Genomic DNA, 19,689 nt, shown 5'->3' with positions numbered 1-19,689 from the left:
ATAAAATAGTAGTAAGATGTTATATTTATATTCTATTTGTTAAATAAAGAATTTTAATTTTATTGCTCTAATTTTGAAGATACTGTAAAAGGAAATAAGCAATGAAACATGAATCCTTCTGAGAATATTTATGTAGAATAAGGAGAATCTCAAGACTCTCAGTCAGACGAAGGATTAATCGAATTATTTCCCAAAATTTATTTAATAACACGGACGATGTCCTTGTTATAAAATTGAATACACAAAATTTGGTCTGGCCAAGCAGCTATGAACGAAGAACAAACAGAAATTGACTGATGTAAAGCTAGTAACGAGATGGGAATATAAATATGGAGGGGCCACTCTGACTACAAGAGAGAATTTCAAGAGCAATGCGGTATTTAATGATAATTTGGTTGCTACTGGACTGAGCAGACTTAACGGGTTACTTTTGTGAACAATTTTAATATTATATTTGTTTAACAAAGTTTTCGATAAACCTATGGCTGTAAGAATGTCTTTCCTAGTTTCTCTCAAGACGCTTATTGCAACTTTTCATTATGCCTATATGTTGAAGAAAATCCAGCCAAACAAATGTTAAAACGTTTTATACAGACATCGATAGCCTAATACAACGGGCTGTCAAAAAGGTTCCTTCTGAGAGCCTTGCTGAAGCGTAAGTGCAACGTGGTACGACTCCGATGTGGGTATATAAGCACCGACATGTAGTCAAGGGTTAAGTGTGGCTTCCATATCTTTCCGAAATGCATGCTGTAAATGCATGAACGTAACCATGGCGACGGCATTACCAAATGTGTCCATATAGCACCAACGTGCTGTTATTTTTTCTTTGGCTGCCGAAGGACAGTCAAGAATGTGTATGGGGCAGCATGTCTGTTGTGAACCAACGTTGGGGACTGGTGCACCAAGTCCTGTGCGACTGCGTCTGGAAACGCACATCTCCATATCGCAAATGTCGTGGCGCAAAAGTTATATCATGTCAAGTAGGCGAGACTCGAGCATCCGCCCTATAGTCCGTCTCTCCTCCCCCCTCCTCCCCTGCGAGTATCACTCCCTTGGTCTGTTTAAAAAAGGCTTGAATGGCCGACAGCTCTTGTCGGTCGAGGAGGTGCAAGGTGCAAGCATGCAGTTACGGGCTTCTTGAGACAGCAGAACACGGTATTTTTCCAAACAAGTATCTACATCAGGGTACGTCGATGGAGTGAATGCCTCAATGCCGACGGCAATTTTACCAGATTGGCATGCAGATTCTGGACTGTAAGGCCTTCCAACGGAACATTTTTGATCGTCCCTTTTATAACAAGCAATCACCGCAATTTTTTATGGTGTTATGCGTTTGTGCTTTTACAGTTTTCAAAAGTATCCAATAGATGTGTGACTCTGCATCGCTCTTGTATAATCATAATTAAATTTGAATACTCCAAGTAGCTCTACTATATTTAAAAATGTGTGTAGTGCCTATTGTAACGATACAGTCCTCCCGTCCAGCTGTTAATAAAGTAACATAAGATGGTAAGAGTGTTGACTTTGTACATTGGTTTTTCTGTACTGGGCAGAACGAAGACCGCGAACGTCTAGCTGTGCAATTTTTAGATCAGAGTCACGCCGGATTGTAGGAAACGACCACCCTGAAGGCCAGAACAATGGCGCAGGTGGATTTCCGCGGGCAGCGACGGCACATAAAGATCTTCTCAGGGAGTGGTTACCGAAGGAAGTGTTTTTCACATGTTTCCGATGAAAACGTAATAAACTTCATTTACGTAATCACACGTAATCAGAGGCTCAGACTGTTCTGTGACCGTCCAGGCTTCAGATTCCGTGATTTTTGCCGTTGGGTGGGGAGGCATTACGTGCCGTTTAATAAGTCAGCGGTCCATTACACACAGGTGGCGGCTGCACCGGTAGCGAAGGCTGTAGGGCTAGAGGAACTCGAGAAAGAAGAAAAGGGCGCAGGTGTCGAAGGGTGGAGGTCGAACACAGATGAGGGCAGACCTTCGTACCATCGATATTGTGAATTGTTGTAGCTGTGTTGGGAGAGAACCAGTGCTCCAAGTGCTACCACAGAGTACTGAAGCTTATATCGTTGTAGGTACTGAAAGATGACTAAAGCCGGAAATGAGCCGAAATTTTTAAAAGAAACAAACGGTGTTTGGAAATGCTGGATGAAATACAGTTCGTGGTGGCAGGTAGATTATCTTATGGTGACATTATAGTAGATAGTTCTGGTTGGTTAGTATTGTAGAGCTTATACTTGATAACTGGATGAAATGAATAATAGGTTTCCTTTACCGAACATAGGTTTCCTTTACCAAACTGACTCGGAGGAAACAGTTTACGAAACGTGAGAAGTTAGTTAGTTACTTAGATAGTGAGCTACGTCTTTCAAAGATACTTTGAACCATTCTTTTTTTGAATTGATATGCAGTGAGCCAGTACACAGAAGATGTACACTGAGTAGCGTTAACATTAATGGACACATTATCATTTTATTCATACACATGAAAATACACCTAAATACAAGTTCTTGTTTTTTTAATATTGGCTACAAGTTTTCAAATAGAAATTCGAAAATGGAATAGAAGGGGCTGACCAGAAGAAATAATTTTACGTTAGATTTAATCTTTCTTTCGCTGTCTGTCAGACATTTTACGTTATTGGGCAAATGATTAAAACTTTTTATTTTTGTACATTGTACTCCTCTCTCAGACATGGCAGCTTTAACAGTGGATTATAATCGTCACTTTTACCTCTAGCGTTGTAAGTATGTACATCACTCTTCTTCTCAAATTGTGATGGATTTTTGCTGATGAGTTTCATTAGCGAAAATACTTATTGTGACATCACAGTTAAACTGCCTAGTCCCTTGAAGAGTTGCCTGTATGACGTCTGTGGTTGAACACCACATGTCATTCTTACTGCTCCCTTTTGTGCAGTCAATACTTTTCTCCTAAGTCATGAGTTACTGAAGAAAATTATTGTGTACGACATTATTGAGTCAAATATGCACAATATGTCAATAGGTTGATATGCTTGTTTCCAAGTTTATCAAAATTAGCTAAGCTTAACTGTTTGAGAAGCTCAGCAATAAGCTTCTTCCAGCGCTTGTTCTCATCAGTATGTTCACCCAGAAACTTGGAGCATTCTATCTACTTACTGATTCCAGGTGGTGTACTCCATCAGTTGTTGGTATGACTCTATTTGATGTACAGAACTTAACGGTGTGTTTCTGTTTCAAAATTTAGGGAGACTTCATTTTCAGAGAACGACTTAATAGTTAGTTGGAAAGTATTATCTAGCTCTTATGTAGCTTTCTCTCTAATGAGATTTATTACACCCCTAGTATCAGTTACGCTTGTTGAACATTAAGTGGAAGTTCATTCACATATATAACGAATAGGAGTGGACTGAAAGTTGAACCTTGTGGGACCTCCTTTGTATTAATATTTTTCCTCAGTCACTAAAATTTTCTAGCTTTATGACGTTGTCTGAATTATGAAGTACAACCTTTTTCATTCTGTTTGGCAAATGTGATTCAAACCAGCAGTATGTATAAAAGCCATCAATTCCATAGAACTTGAGCTTTTCTAAAAGAGTATCATGGTCTACACAGATGTAGGCCTTGGACAGATTAGAAAAAAACAGCAAGTGATATATTATTATCTAAGTCTTGTAGTGTTTGATGAGCGAATGTATAAATAGGAATCTCATCTGAGCAACCTTTCTGGAAACGAAACTATGATATGTTAAGTAAATTGCTTCCACTTTAATTTGTTGTTCTTGAGTACATCACTTTTCCAAATATTTTGGAAAAAGAAGTCAGTAAGGAATTTCGGCGATAATTGCTTAAGTCTGTCTTGTCACTTTGGTTCTGAGAAAGCTTAACAGCTGTGTATTTTAATCTGTTTGGGAAAGTACTTTAAGTCAGTGATGCACTGCATATATCACTAAGGAGATTAATTATTAAGTTGGAACAAATTTTCAGAATTCTATCTGAAATGCGATTAACCCCATAGTAGCTTTCGTTTTCTAAAATTTTTGTAACTGTATAAATTTCAGTGAAGGATGTCGGTGATATTACTAATTGCTTAAAGTTTTGCAAAATGGCATGTTTAATATATTCTTTTGCATCTTTAACTGAACCATTTAATCCTATATTTGCCAGTACGTTTAGAAAGTGCATGTTAAAGGTATTTGTGATTTGTGAATTGTCAGTCACAATACTGCCATTTAGATTCATTGTTATGGAATCTTTTACACCGACTGTTTGTCCTGTCTCCCATTTGACAGTGTCCTACATAGTTTTAATCTTGTTACATTATTTATTTCCGTCAGGATATGTATAGCTCTGGACATTTTAATAATTTTCCTTAAAAAACTACAGCATTTTTTCATATTATCTAAGTCATGTCACGTCTTGGCTTAGTCTGGCCTTTAAATAAATATTCCTCTCCCTCTTATATGACATTTTAATTCCCATAATTACCCACAGCTTACTAATTTTTTAATGAATCTTTTGGATAAATTTTTAGGAAAGCAACTTCCAAGTACTAACACAAAATTACAACGGAATAAATTGATTTTGACATTAGCATCTTCGTCTGTATATACTTCATCCCATACTAACTATTTTAGCTTACTCTTAATACATGGTATTCTGTCCTCATTAATAAATCCTTCTGCTTTTTAAGAACTTGCCTCTGGATTGCAAGGTGTCACATTCTTTATTTCCATTAATTGTGCATAATGATCAGATAGTCCATTAGCAATTTGGTGCACATTAAATGTTTCAGCCTGAGCGCTGTCTATAAAAATACTGTCAATCAGTCTCCTACTATTTTTCTGTACATGAGTTGAAAAACTAACCACTGAAATTAGATTCGAACAGCCACATAATAATTTTAAATTTTTCGAGTCCGTATATTTTAAGAAATCTGCACTGAAATCTCCACAAACTGCCAACTGTTTCTTCTTGCCTGATAGGTAGCTCAATAACGCATCTCGATTTTGCATAAACAGATGAACGTTTCCTAAAGGGGATCTGTAAAGCGTTACGATTAGCAGAGAAGTATTCTGCAGAAACAACTCCTAATCACATGCTTCTTGGTTCTGATCAGTATAAAAGTTATTTGTTTCAATAATTTTGACTCTCTGTCCAAGTTTCACATATGCTGGAATTCTTTCTTTTTCTGTGTTAACACTACATGAAAATGATACAGGTCAACAATCCCTGATGTTTAAGTTCTCCATCCCTATGGTTGCATGGTTTTCAGAGAGGCAGCAAACATCTATCCCTTCAGAATTTTCCGCATCTGGACATACAATAAGCTTATCTACTTTGTCTTTCAACTGTCTAATGTTCTGATGAAACAAATTAATTTTATTTTTCTGGACGTTGTTACACATATTACGGTATTGTACTGCTCTAATTTCTTTCAATACTTTCTGTCTGTAACGTGACTCTAAACTAAAAAAAAAAAAATGTCCTTTTCATTCCAGTAATCACAGGGATTTTGTTTTGTGTGCTAGTGACCCTCTTACACTTTCTGCAAGGTGCTCAGCTAATCTTTCCTCAGTTATTCTAGGTACAGGCCATGATTAGTATGTCACCATCTCCCTATTGGAGAAACAGGGACGGCAGAGAATGAGACTTTGTTGAAGTCAAAAGTAACTCGGTCAGCTCTTTGTTCACACGGCCTACAGCAGTTTTAACCCAGAGCTGGTCATGGCGCTGCAGAACTTCGACGAACCCTACACTAGTATGTGCTGTTGCTAATCTTGTTTTCTCCAGGTCATCTTTAATTCTATCTTCTAAGTTGTTAGTCAGGGTGTTTCCTGCTGCTCGTGCAATAAGTAACTTATACTTGCCATCAAAATCTCTACCCAAGACCCCTGGCTAAGCTTGACGCTAAGTTTCACGATGCTTGGAACCTGGTATACTATATCTTTTCCTGCAGCAGTTGGCTTACATCTCTAATGTGACTGCTTCCTAGTAGTAAAACATTTCTTTCTGCGTGACATTTCTAGTGAAGTAGCCTTAAAATTGTTCCTACGAGTCTGCTGCACCCTGCTAAACTCAAAAACTGGTTTAGGCTCTTCGCCTCGCTCGCTTAAGTCTTATTTCAGATAGGTACCCTAACCACTGCTGCGTCACAACATGTACTCGTACACACATTATTTAATTCACGTAGAGGTGAGGACAATTTTAATTAAATGTCACTGCATGGTATCGCGGATTAAATGCGATATGAAATATTTCTTCGGATTGTATTCTTCTAGATGTTAGTAACTGGTTCACCTGGTGGAGAAAGAGTTTTACATGTTACATTCTTCCCGTCTAGGAATATGTTTACTGGAACTTCCTTCTTGCTTATTGTCATTACTTTTGTATTTACTACATCTATGTTCATTGCACACTTCTTGCCCCTCGACTTTTCTCTTGTAATTACAAGTCCTCTTGGATCGTCTCCGTTTTACCTATAAGTTCTTCTCCATACATGTTGAATAGTGATGGTGAGCATTCTTGCCTTACAGCTCTTCCATCGGTAATCTCTCCAGTCTCCTCATATCCTACTCTAAACGTCACTTTGTGATTTCCCTAAATCGTTTCAGGCAAATGCCGGGATGGTTCCTTTCAAAAGGGCACGACCGATTTCCTTCCCAATCCTTCCCTAACCCGACCTTGCGCTCCGTCTCTAATGACCTCGTTGTCGACGGGACGTTAAACACTAACCTAACCCAACCTAACCTAAACGTCACTTTTTGCTTTATCTACCTCTCCTTTATTAAAGTTGTATCTTTGCAGTCTATTTCCACCTCTTTTACTCCAGATGATTCTGTCAAAGCATTCTTCCAGTCGATAAAACAAATACAATCCTCCTTATCAATTTCCACTATTGTTTCTCCAATCATCTTCACCAGTAACATGTTTTCTTTCTTTATCCCTTATGAACCCAAACTGGTCTTCCCCGGTATTTTCCTCAAATACGCTACTGGCCATTAAAATTGCTACACCACGAAGATGACGTGCTACAGACGCGAAATTTAACCGACAAGAAGAAGATACTGTGAAATGCAAATGATTAGCTTTTTAGAGCATTCACAAAAGGAAAGTTTCCAACCGATTTCTCATACACAAACAGTAGTTGACCGGCGTTGCCTGGTGAAACGTTGTTGTGATGCCTCGTGTAAGGAGGAGAAATGAGTACCATCACGTTTCCGACATTGATAAAGGTCGGATTGTAGCCTATCGCGACTGCGGTTTATCGTATGGCGACATTGCTGCTCGCGTTGGTCAAGAACCAATGACTGCTAGCAGAATATGGAATCGGTGGGTTCATTAGCGTAATACGGAACGCCGTGCTGGATCCCAACGGCCTCGTATCACTAGCAGTCGAGATGACAGGCATCTTATCCGCATGGCAGTAACGGATCGTGCAGCCACATCTCGATCCATGAGTCAACAAAAAAATGGCTCTGAGCACTATGGGACTTAACATCTATGGTCATCAGTCCCCTAGAACTGAGAACCACTTAAACCTAACTAACCTAAGGACAGCACACAACACCCAGCCATCACGAGGCAGAGAAAATCCCTGACCCCGCCGGGAATCGAACCCGGGAACCCGGGCGTGGGAAGCGAGAACACTACCGCACGACCACGAGATGCGGGCATATGAGTCAACAGATGGGGACGTTTGTAAGACAACGACCATCTGCACGAACAGTTCGACGACGTTTGCAGCAGCATGGAGACCATGGCTGCGGTTAACCTTGACGCTGCATCACAGACAGGAGCGCCTGGCATGGTGTACTCAAAGACGAAGTTGAGTGGACGAATGGATAAACGTCATTTTTTCGGATGAATCCAGGTTCTGTTTACAGCATCATGATGGTCGCATCCGTGTTTGGCGACATCGCGGTGAACGCACATTGGAAGCGTGTATTCGTCATCGCCATACTGGCGTATCACCCGGCGTGATGGTATGGGGTGCCATTGGTTACACGTCTCTGTCACCTCTTATTGGCATTGACGGCACTTTGAACAGTGGACGTTACATTTCAGATGTGTTACGACCCGTGGCTCTACCCTTCATTCGATCCCTGCGAAACACTACAGTTCAGCAGGATAATGCACGACTGCATGTTGCAGGTCCTGAACGGGCCTTTCTAGATACAGAAAATGTTCGACTGCTGCCCTGGCCAGCACATTCTACAGATCTCTCACTACTTGAAAACGTCTGGTTAATGGTGCCCGAGCAACTGGCTCGTCACAATACGCCAGTCACTACTCTTGATGAACTGTGGTATCGTGTTGAAGCTGTATGGGCAGCTGTACCTGTATACGTCATCCAGGCTCTGTTTGACTTAATGCCCAGGCGTATCAAGGCCGTTATTACGGGCGGAGGTGGTTGTTCTGGGTACTGATTTCTCAGGATCTATGCACCCAAATTGCGTGAAAATGTAATCACACGTCAGTTCTATTATAACATATTTGTCCAATGAATACCCGTTTATCACTTGCATTTCTTCTGGATGTAGCAATTTTAATGGCCAATAGTATATGTTTAGAATTTACCTTATATAATATTTCCACTCCAGGTATGAGTTAATCAATAAAATAGCTACTAATGGAATTTATGAAAGCAGCAATATTATAAGGAAGACGAGCCATTCCGATAAAGAAAAGAAATTATTAATAACCTGTGTTGAAACATGAGCCAGCTGGTTTTCGTGGTCAGTCATTAGTAGGGTGATGCTAGACCGTTTATTGAGTGTTTAAATCACCAGTGCTGGGGTGCATAAAAATGGGTTCAACGAATTGTAATCGGATTTCGTAATTCGTGAAAAGTTAATGAAGGGAGGCTCGATGACTGTTCGTACAAATTTACACGTAAGCTGCTATTATGAAGGCCGATCAATTGCATCACCTTATCAAGACTTCCACTTTGCCTCGTCTCAAACTGGCACTGAAACAGATAAATACGGGTCATTTTAGATAAGACATTCCATATCTTAACTGATATACAAGGTGAACATTAATAAAACCCACAAAATGTAGGGACGGATTCCTGATTGGAAACGGAGGAATAAAGGTCCTGTGAACATGTGACGGGACTTGGACAGTGTGCGTGCAACATTAACGAATCGTCCCGGAACACAGTACAGAGCTGCATCGTATCCACCACACAACAGACGCTCAAAGTGGCCTCCATGGGTTTGCAGGTGTTAGGGATAATAGTAGTTGTCATGCAGCATACACTTAATAATGCTTTGTGTTATACCATGTTAGCAGTTAACTTTCCTGGTGCTTATACCAAAGCTCGTCTCAATATCCTGTTCAACCCTGTCCTCCAAATCTCTGAAAAGACCCATGATCACACAAAAGCCCAAATCGTGCTTAAAATTTTGTGTGATGTGGTTTGCGTCTTTGAGGGTAGTTGCTTTGATGTAATCGTGCTGCCTCTAGACTTTTTCCATGTGCTTGGCCGTACACAAACATCGTCTCGGCTTGTACCCAACATGAATACCAGACCATTTTGCTGAGTACGGTATGCTGCTTCAGTCACACAGCCTGTAACACACAAGAAACACACGGCACGTGGTCAGAGTATCTGTCATTCGTCTGTACCATCTTCAGTGGCGATGATGCACTTTCCGATACATGTTCATGGGACCTTTTTTCCTCCATTTCCAGTCAGGAATCCGACCGTATAGTTTGTCGGTTTTATCAATGTTCACCCTGTATTGTCACAAAATACTCTTGTATTAAAAATACTGCACCTCTTAACCAAAGCGTAAGTCTGCGTCGGAAGACTAACACAAAGGAGAGTGAGTGAGGGAGGCAAAACACCTCCCTACCGAAGTTCTTTCAAGATCAATTCATTCACATTTGACTATTCACAGATTACTTTAACATAAATGTTTTACTACCGTGCATCGTTCCCTCTGTGGGTCAGTGGGTTGTCCAGTTAATTAAGAATAAAGGGAAACACATTTTACAACATGAATGTTAAAACTAATCGTAATATAGTCTTTGCAGTTTTTGCATGGCATTTTTTAGATAGCGGTACTAGACTGGTCGTAAGTAGATCTTGAGACTAAATTCCTGATTCATAAATTCTACTTGCTACATCAGTCAGTCTAACTGTTGAATTCAGACCTAAGACTTTCATTGCTTCGGACGGTATTATGTCACTGCCCAATGCTTTCTTTTCCCTAAGTTCCTGATTTGCTTTCTCCGGTTTTAAAACATTAAGACCTCGGTCTTACTTATTTTTTCCCTTCATCTTCCTACATTATCCATCCCAACTTCCGTCTCCTCATCTATATAGCCTGTCTTCTTCCCTTGTTTGTTTAACGTTCCTTGTTTGCTTCTCCCTACTTCTCTACTTGCTAAGGATTTTACTGCTTTGTACAAATCTTCAGTTATCATTTTTCCTATTGTTCTATTTCCTCACATTGTTTTCTCATCCAGTGCTCTCTAGGCGGCTCAGTTTAGATTCATAGTCAACTGTTCAGGTTTCTGTACTGTCATCATTTCTCTGTTTCCTGTGCTCCACCATTTTGTTCAACGAACTTCGTGTCGTCCAGCCATTTTTAATTCTAGTTCTTTTTACTTCTACAATTTCCACTTTTACTCCATCGAACACTGTGTTTCTAGTCGTATTCCACTCTCCAGTGACACCTTCTCCTAACGTGTTCCCATTTGTTTTACACACAGTGACTATAATCATTCTTAAAGCTCACATTATTCAATTTCTCAACATAATATTACTTTATCTGTTGGTTTTATCAATATGCTCTAATCTTGGTGACGAATAAATTGTTATGTCTATCGGCATCTGAATCTGGAAGGGTTATTTTAATCTCTGATTGGCTGTAACGAAGTCTATTCGATTTTTAGCAGTATCACCTGGAGCTTTTCATGTATTTAATCTTCGATGATGGTCCTTAAACCAAGTATTAGATATCCAGAGATCAAATCGTTCACACAAGGCAGTACGTTTTCGTTGGTCTTTCCTAGCCGTAATCTCCAACTACATTGTTTCTTCTCTCTTTCTCCCTACGCTTTTCCAGTCCCTCTCCAGTACGGTTCTTATTTACCTTTTCCCACTTTCGTCAAAGACTTCCTCAGTCTCCTCATATATTTAGCTCACCTCCTCTCTGGCCGCGTGTGTTATTGCCATATATGCTTGAATCATCTTTGTATCCGCAAGGTTACTGTTTAATTTCACTGTTAACACTCCTTCAATAAGTGGAATAACCCTCATTATGTTCTTGTCCAGATTTTTCTTGTGTGTAACACCGACTACATTTTCTGTTCATACCGACCCATTTGTAAATTACCTTGTATTCTCCAGATTAAAATTCTCCTTCCCATCGAATCTCACTCAGGCCTAAAAGACTGGAATTTGGTCTCTCTTCACGTTTTCAAGCTTTTCTTTCTTATACATCGTCTTCGCATTCCACGTAGGAGTCCTCAGTGGAGATGTTTCGAAATGGAACTATATGGTTCCAGAGGCCTTTTCAAGTCTCAGACATTTATGACATATATATGCAGAGTGAAGCGGAGAGTGAAAATTTGTAGCAAGCCAAATGTCCTGCACACGAGACTGATGCTCCAATTACCACAGCACCCTGGCGGAGTGGCTTTTCATAACTGCACCGACTGTCCTATCACGCCTCGCTGCTCAAACCAAATTCCTATTCACGTCTCTGCCCACTTGGTAGTACCCATCAACTCAAACAGCATATCAGAGGTTCTCCAGTTGTACTGCAATAGCACGTAAGCATTGAATGAAACGAGATAGCCAGCCTGAAACGCAGGCATAGGTGCTCTAATCAAATGAAAACAAATGGTTGTAGTCACACGTTTATGATATATACAAGGTGTTCGTAAATTTCAGCTACAAAGTTGTAGGACTTGTAGAGGAGAGTGAGTACTTAATATTTTGCATACGAACCCATGTCCGGAAACCTACCGTCTCCGTCCTACGACGATTCCAATTTACATATTTACCTCATCCACTTCTGCTTGAGGAACAGAATTAGGTTTGACGCTGTACAGTTACCAGGAAAAATTTAGAAAGGAGTCATAACGCAATATCCTTTTATCACTTAAGGACATTTCTTTTTACTAACACCTGAACAAGACGTTTTTACATTATTCCAAAACAAAAAAAGAACACAGCATACTGTACGTACAGAACAGTACTGATGCATTACAGCAGCCACTAAATGTGGCAACGTCCAACGTTGTTGCAGGCAGTGTACCTACGAAGCATTTCTGGTATACATTCTCCATCCCACCTGCTGTCACTTCAGTTTCTAGTACGGCAGCCAGAAGTATTGCCAGCAGATATTCCTGTGTCCCTACAGAATTGTCGTAAATTTAACTTTGCAAACGTTAGGTGACGTTACGTAACCGTCTGACGTAGTAAACGCATCCTATCTGCTCTGTTGCATACCAGTACAAGCAGATCGGAGACTTTTCTCTTTCCCTCAGCAGACGTAGATGCGTTACATATCTGTAACGCTATGTTTCCAGATATGTGTACCTATGAAAATATTATGTGCTCACTCTTCTGTACGATTCATAGAATTTTCCAAATACCCTGTAAATGCAAACTGAAGCGACGATTGCAAATTTGTACCAAGACCGGTATTCGAGCTGAAGCGTGAATGGGAATTTCGACCGAGGAGGTAGAGTATTTTGTGCACTTTTGTACATCAATTGTGTCATGGTGGCGTAATGGTTAGCATGTCTGCCTAATAAGCTCCAGAAACCGCTTCGGTTTACATAAATATATCACATATATTTGACACAGGAAAAGGTCCCTGAAACAATATACTTTCACTTGATTAAGGCAATTAGCCTGCGTTTCAGGTAAGATTCAACTTTGAGGTGCTAATACAATACAGCTGAGGAGCCTCTACAGTGCTGTTTGACCTTAGGAGGAACACTCAATGGACTGACACTGAATGGGAATTTGGACTGAAGAAGGAGGTGTGGTAGGGTAGTCCGTCTAATTGTGCAAAGACACTGTGCCGTGGCGACGTAGTGGTTAGCACATACGCCTAGCGAGCTAGAGATTCAGCGTCGAACTCTAGCCTTGGTCCAAATTTTCATTCGTTCTTTCCGAGTACGCTCATGGTGGTGGTGGTTGTTAGGATGTTTAAGGGGGACCAAACAGCTAAGGTCATCAGTCCCCCACGCTCATGTAATAGCTCCATGTTCAGTAGTCATATACAAACGCTCTCTCAGCGAAAGATCCGTACCGAACGAGTGAGAAGTGACATAGGCCACACCAATACACAAGAAAGGAAATAGAAATATTCCGATGAATCACAGGCACATATAATTAACGCCGATATTTAGTAGAGTGCGGGAACATACAATGTGCTCAAACGTGGTGAATTACCCCCAGAAGAAAACCATCTGTTGATATGTGCACTGTATAGGGAAATATTTTTCTTGTGGAACAAAACTAGCTTTTCATTCACACGAAATAATGAGTGCTATTGACAGGGGATCTCAAAACGATTCATTATTTCTAGATTTCCAGACGGCTTTTGACACTGTGCCTCACAAGTAGCTTCTAATCAAATTGCGCGCTTGCGGCGTATCATCTCAGTTTTGCAATTGGATTCGTGATTTCCTGTCAGAACTGTCACAAAAAAAAAGTTTAAATGTGTATGAGATCTTAAGGAACCAAACTGCAGAGGTCATCGGACCTTAGACTTAAACACTACTTAAACTAACTTGATCTAACCTATGCTAAGAACAACACACACACCCATGCCCGAGGGAGGACTCGAACGTCCGGCGGAAGGTTCAAATGGCTCTGAGCACTATGGGACTTAACATCTATGGTCATCAGTCCCCTAGAACTTAGAACTACTTAAACCTAACTAACCTAAGGACATCACACAACAACCAGTCATCACGAGGCAGAGAAAATTCCTGACCCCGCCGGGAATCGAACCCGGGAACCCGGGCGCGGGAAGCGAGAACGCTACCGCACGACCACGAGCTGCGGACCCCGGCGGAAGGGGCCCCGCAGTCAGTGACATGGCGTTTCTAACCGCGCGGCCAGTCCGCGCTACAGGAGTGTCACAGTTTGTAGTAACTGACGGAAAGCCATCGAGTGAAACAGAAGTTATATCCGGCGGTCCCCAAGAAAGTGTTATAAGTCCTCTACTGTTACTGATATATATATAAACGATTTAGGAAACAATCTGAGCAGCTTAGGCTGTCTGCAGGTGATACTGTCATTTTCTGTATAGTATAGTCAACATAGTGTTAAATCCAATTGCAAAATAATTTAAACTAGACATCTGTATGGTATGAAAAGTGATAATTAACTCTTAATGAAAAAAAGTGTGAGATCGTGTACATGAGTACTAAAAGGAAACCGTTTCATTACGGTTACACAATAAACCTCTCAAATTTAGAGGCTGCCAATACAGCTAAATATCTAGGAATTGGAATGAAGATCAATTTAGATTGAAACGATAGTATAGAAAATGTTATGGGGAAGGCGAACTAAAGACTGTGTTGTATTGGCCACACACTAACAAGATGCAATACATCCGGTAAATAAGCTGCGTACACTAGTCGCGTCCGCCTTTTTCTTTTTTAAGCACTGCTATGCCGTGTGGGATCCTTACCAAATAGGACTGACGGCAGTACTGTAAAAGTAAGGGTAGATCAAGCTGTATTATTCCGAAGTAGAGGAGAGAGTGCCACAGATATGATAAGCGAGTCAAGGTGACATCATTAAAAGAAATGTGTTTTCCGTGGCGCAGAAATCTTTTCACGAGATTGCAATCAGCAGCTTCCCCCACCCAATGGGAAAATATTTTATCGACAACCGCTTCGTGGGGAGAAATGACCGTCGTAATAAATTAAGACAAATCAGAGCTTGCACGAAAATATGTGTACATTTCTCCCGCTCATTGTTCCAGAAGGTACGGTTGAGAAATTGTCTAAAGGTGGTCCGACGAACCCTCTGCCAGGCAGTTGAGTTTGAATTTCAGAGTATTGATGTAGATATTGATTCATGTAGAATCCATATATATTTAGACAGCGTAACTTTATTCGTAAAATTATCGAAAAAATAATGTTCCTACTATTTCTTTATATTTATTTTAGTCTTTAATAGGACAAATGGACCTAAGTCTTAGTATGTATTTCGATTTTTATAAAAATTTCAAGAAAATATTTACGGAATAGAATGTGTTTGTAGATCTGCTCACGTTATCAGTCATCCGATTGGCTTGATGCTATCCTGTATTTTTCCTATTTTATGCTTCAAGCGAGGCCACGAGTGGAACACTATGCTGCTTCAGCTTGCTCCTGCTGCTCGATGTTGCTCCTGCTGAAGTGAAGAGAAATAAGAGATTACAGTGTAAACATCTGTTTTCAGAACTTTAATTGCATAGGCAGTGCCCCAACATTAAGTAGTTGCAGACAATACATTTATTGCTTCGGGTACAGTAATGCATTTTGTATCTGGCAGTCAACGCGGCGTTGACATACTGATGTACCTCCTACAGGCTGTACTGGTCGGGCAGCTGCTTGCTGCTGAAGACTTCTGCCATGAAGCTGGCCGAGTCTTTGGGCGTCCTCGTCCTGTTTGTACTGTTGAAATCCACCTCGTACAGTCCAAACTTAACCCTGCACAGAAAATTAATGAAATGTCATTACTCACTGGCGCATATCAGCAAAGTGTAATGACACAATGGGTACACTAATACACAGCAGTATCTGTTAATATTGGCTCTGTTATACAAAAAAAGACAGTACCTCCAAGCATTATTTCATGTCTACCAAAATGTGCTCTGCAATTGTGTATTCTGGGTACTCAAAAACTAGATGGGGGTGATCGCCCACGAGTGGTTACAATTCATTTTAAAACATCCTTTCTTTCTGTTACTGGTGCCATGTCCCGCAGTTTCGCAGAGTCGGCACGGATAGGTCAGAACTGGCAAGGTGAATTTTAATAGGTGGTCAGATTCCCTTCCTGCCACCACCCCATACCCCCCCCCCCACCTTGGATGGAATGAGTGTACCCCAGCTGTCTGCATCCAGTGTCAGTCATGGAATAGTGCGAATGTGTTCAGATGTCTGCAAGTCGTGTAACTGAGGTGGAACGTGGGGACCAGCCCTGTATTCACCTAGTGGGATGTGGAAAATCGCCTAAAAACCACATCCAGGCTGGCTGGCGCACCGACCGAAGTCGATAATCCACCCGGGGGGGGGGGGGGGTTCGATCCGGGGACAGCGCATCTACTGGAGTCCAGGAAGCAGTGCACTAGCGCTCTCGGCTAACCTGGCTTTTCAGTTCATTTTTAATAACATGTTGGGTTCAAATTTCTTACTTTTCTACAGCAGGTAGCTTATTAAAGTGTTTTGTACAACCGTATACATTTCTGGTCTGAATCTCATTATAACGTGCGAAGAATATATTTTGATGTTTGTAAATATGATACCTTGAATGCGTAGATAAGAGATGAAGTGGATGATTTATCATGTGAAAATGATAAAATCACAGTAGGATAGTGTGCTCATGTGAAAGATGAGACTGCGCAAGTAGGGGCTTGCAGCCATCCTGGGCTTATTCATGGTACCATCGCGACCTTCGCTTCAGTTAATATAGAGAAACTGTTAAGTACCGAAATCGGAATGGGTGCCCTCGGCGAACATGACAATCACTATTCCTCAGTGCCACGATAAATAAGCAAGAGCCATTGCACTTTTATCATCAGCTTTTCGTAAAGAGCAAAATGCAACACAATTATTGCTCTTATGAAAGCATTATGCTGAGGTGACGAGAGTCATGGGACAGCTAAATGCACATACACCGGTGGCGGCGGTATCGCGTACACAAGGTTTAAATGGGCACTGGACTGGCGGAACTGTCACACATACTCACGTGAGTCATGTGGAAGGTTCTCAGACGTTATTACGGCCGCACGACGGTAATTAATAGACTTTGAATACGGATTGATAGTGGAGCTAGACACGTGGGACATTCCACCTCGGAAATCGTTAAGGAATTTAATATTCCTTGATCCACATTTTCGAGAGTGCGCCGAGAATACAAAACTACAGGCATTACCTCTCACCAAGGACTATGCAGTGGCTGACAGCCTTCACTTAACGACCTAGAGCAGCGGCGTTAGCGTAGAGTTGTCAGTGATAATAGACAAGCAACACTGCTCGAAATACCAGCTGAAATCAATGTGGGACACACGACGAACCTATCCGTTAGGACAGAGCTGCGAAATTTGTCGTTACAGACGACCGACGCGAGCGCCTTTGCTAACAGCACGACATCGCCTGCAGCGCCTCTCCTGGACTCGTGACCATATCAGTTGGACTCTAGACGACTGGATGACCGTAGCGTGGTCAGGTGAGTCCCTGTTTCAGTTGGTAAGAGCTGATGGTAAGGTTAAAGTATAGCGCAGATCGATGAAGACATTGACCCATGTTGTCAACAATGCACTGTTCAAGCTGGTGCTGACTCAGTAAGGTTGTTGGTTATGTTTATATGGAATGGTCTGAGTTCTCTGGTCCAGCTGAATCGATTTTTATTGACTGAAAATGGTAATGCTTGGCTACCTGGAGGCTATTTGCAGCCATTCATGGACTTCATGTTCCCAAATAAGGATGGAATTTCTATCTTACCTGGCCACAGTCGCTCGCAGTTGGTTTGAAGAACATTTTGGACAATTCGATCGAATTTTCTAGACACCCAAATTGCCTGACATGAATCGCATTGACCATTATGGGACATAATCGGGAAGTCAATTCATGCACAAAATCCTGCACCAGCAACAGTTCCGCAATTATGGACGGCTATAGAGGCAGCATCGCTCAACAACTCTGCAAGGAACTTCCAGCGACTTGTTGAGTTAATACTATCTCGAGTTGCTGCACTACACCGGCCAAAAGGAGGTCCGACTCGATATTAGAAGATATCCAATGACTTCTAACACCTCAGTGTAAACTCTCTTTTCTATTAAACATCTTCAAGATTCTATGGTATTCTGGAGAAAATATCTCACATACAGTTTCACCCTTTCTTCTTAACTGTATGGCGATGGAGCTTCTATTTCAGAGGCAATTGGAGTGGCAACACGTACACATGAGTGAAACATAAAACAGTTCTTGTTTGTCAGGATGTGCGCGAACCTTCCTAGGGCACTGTGGGGTTCTAAGGTAGTTTTGGAGACAGATTTGGCGTGTGGGGAAGATGGAGGCCAACCTTTGCTTAATATAAAACAACTCTCTCCATTACACTCGACTCCACCATACAGCTCGTCAGAAGTGACTCTAGACATGGATGATGATGAATATAACAAAGTCTTTAATTACTTCGTGGGACTGATGCAGCAATTTTTATGTTTTTACATCTTCACATAACATTCTTTCGTTGTAGTGGCAGGTGCAACAACGGCCAGGGACGAGGGGCCGTATGCTGGTTACACCACAGGTGGACAAACAGCGGTCCGCGGGCTGGATACGGCCCGCGTTTGGTGTCTTTCCGACCCGCAGAAAAATTCATGGGGGGACTGGGAGAGGCAGAGGGAGAGAGAGAGAGAGAGAGAGAGAGAGAGACGCGTTGTGCGCGTCTAGGATATATTATTATATTACCATATTAACATTACTAAACCATTCTAAAACTAAAGGGGATTTATTATAAATTAGCTGCAACCAATTGCTTTTATGGATGTTTATTTTTCCGCGATTACATTTGAAGATGCCTGACATCCCAATTTTAAACATTACATTTATTCAGGTGTTGTAAACATCGTTAACGGAGTTGCAGAATTTCGTAACGGAAGTTTATGAGACAGCTATTGTACGATCTCCTGGTCGAAGAACTTATATTGGTGTGGACTCAAAAACGGGTGTTCTGAGGCACAATTTGCTGGCGTTGCATGTTGGAAAAAGAAAGCCTTTTTTTGTCGTCACTCTTCTGACCAGTTTGAGGCGAGTCAGACGTACTGTAGCAGTTGCAACCTACGTCCTCAGTTATTTGGTGCATGTTTTCCAATCTCTGTTTTCCTCTACAGTATTTACCCTATGCGGCTCCCTCTAGTACCAAGGGAGTTATTTAGTGATGTCTTAACAGATGTCCTACTATCGTGTCCCTTCTTCTTGCCTGTGTTTTCCATGTATTCCTTCCCTCACCAATTCTGCGGAAAACCCTCTCACTCCTTACCTTATCAGTCCACCCTATTTTCAACATTATTCTGTTGTACCACATCTCAAATGATTCGATTCTCGGCTACCGTGGTTTCTGCACAGTCCTTGTTTCATTTCCATACAATGGGGTACTCCAAACGTACATTCTCAGAAATTTCTTCCTGAAATTAACGTGTTTGTTTGATATCAGCGGACTTCTCATGACCAGAAATGTCTTTGTGGTCAGCGCTAGTTTGCTTCTTATGTCTTTGCTCCGTCCGTCGTGGGTTCTGCTTATGCCTAGGTAGCAGAATTGCTTAACTTCGTCTAATTCGTGATTACCGGATCCTGATGTTAAGTTTCTCGGTTTTCTCATTTCCATTAATTCTCGTTACTTTCATATTTCTTCTCTGTCCTTATTCTGTACTAGTCATTCCATTGAGTGGTTCCTGTAATTCTTCTTCACTTTCATTGAGAATAGCAATGTCATCAGC

General features: G+C 41.2%; 1 protein-coding gene across 1 annotated transcript in view; it reads right to left on the bottom strand.

The window, feature by feature from the left end:
* Positions 1–15,552: 15,552 nt before the first annotated feature.
* Positions 15,553–19,689, bottom strand: part of LOC126095488 (myrosinase 1-like) — a 54,383-nt gene continuing 50,246 nt past the window's right edge. The window contains exon 11 of the mRNA XM_049910278.1: positions 15,553–15,679. Within this exon, the coding sequence (XP_049766235.1) occupies positions 15,553–15,679 (127 nt within the window). The remainder of the gene's footprint in view (positions 15,680–19,689) is intronic.

Source organism: Schistocerca cancellata, chromosome 8, assembly GCF_023864275.1.
Source record: "Schistocerca cancellata isolate TAMUIC-IGC-003103 chromosome 8, iqSchCanc2.1, whole genome shotgun sequence".
NCBI lineage: Eukaryota > Metazoa > Arthropoda > Insecta > Orthoptera > Acrididae > Schistocerca > Schistocerca cancellata.
The sequence above is the reverse complement of the archived record's forward strand: the minus strand, read 5'-3'. Positions and strand labels throughout refer to the sequence as shown.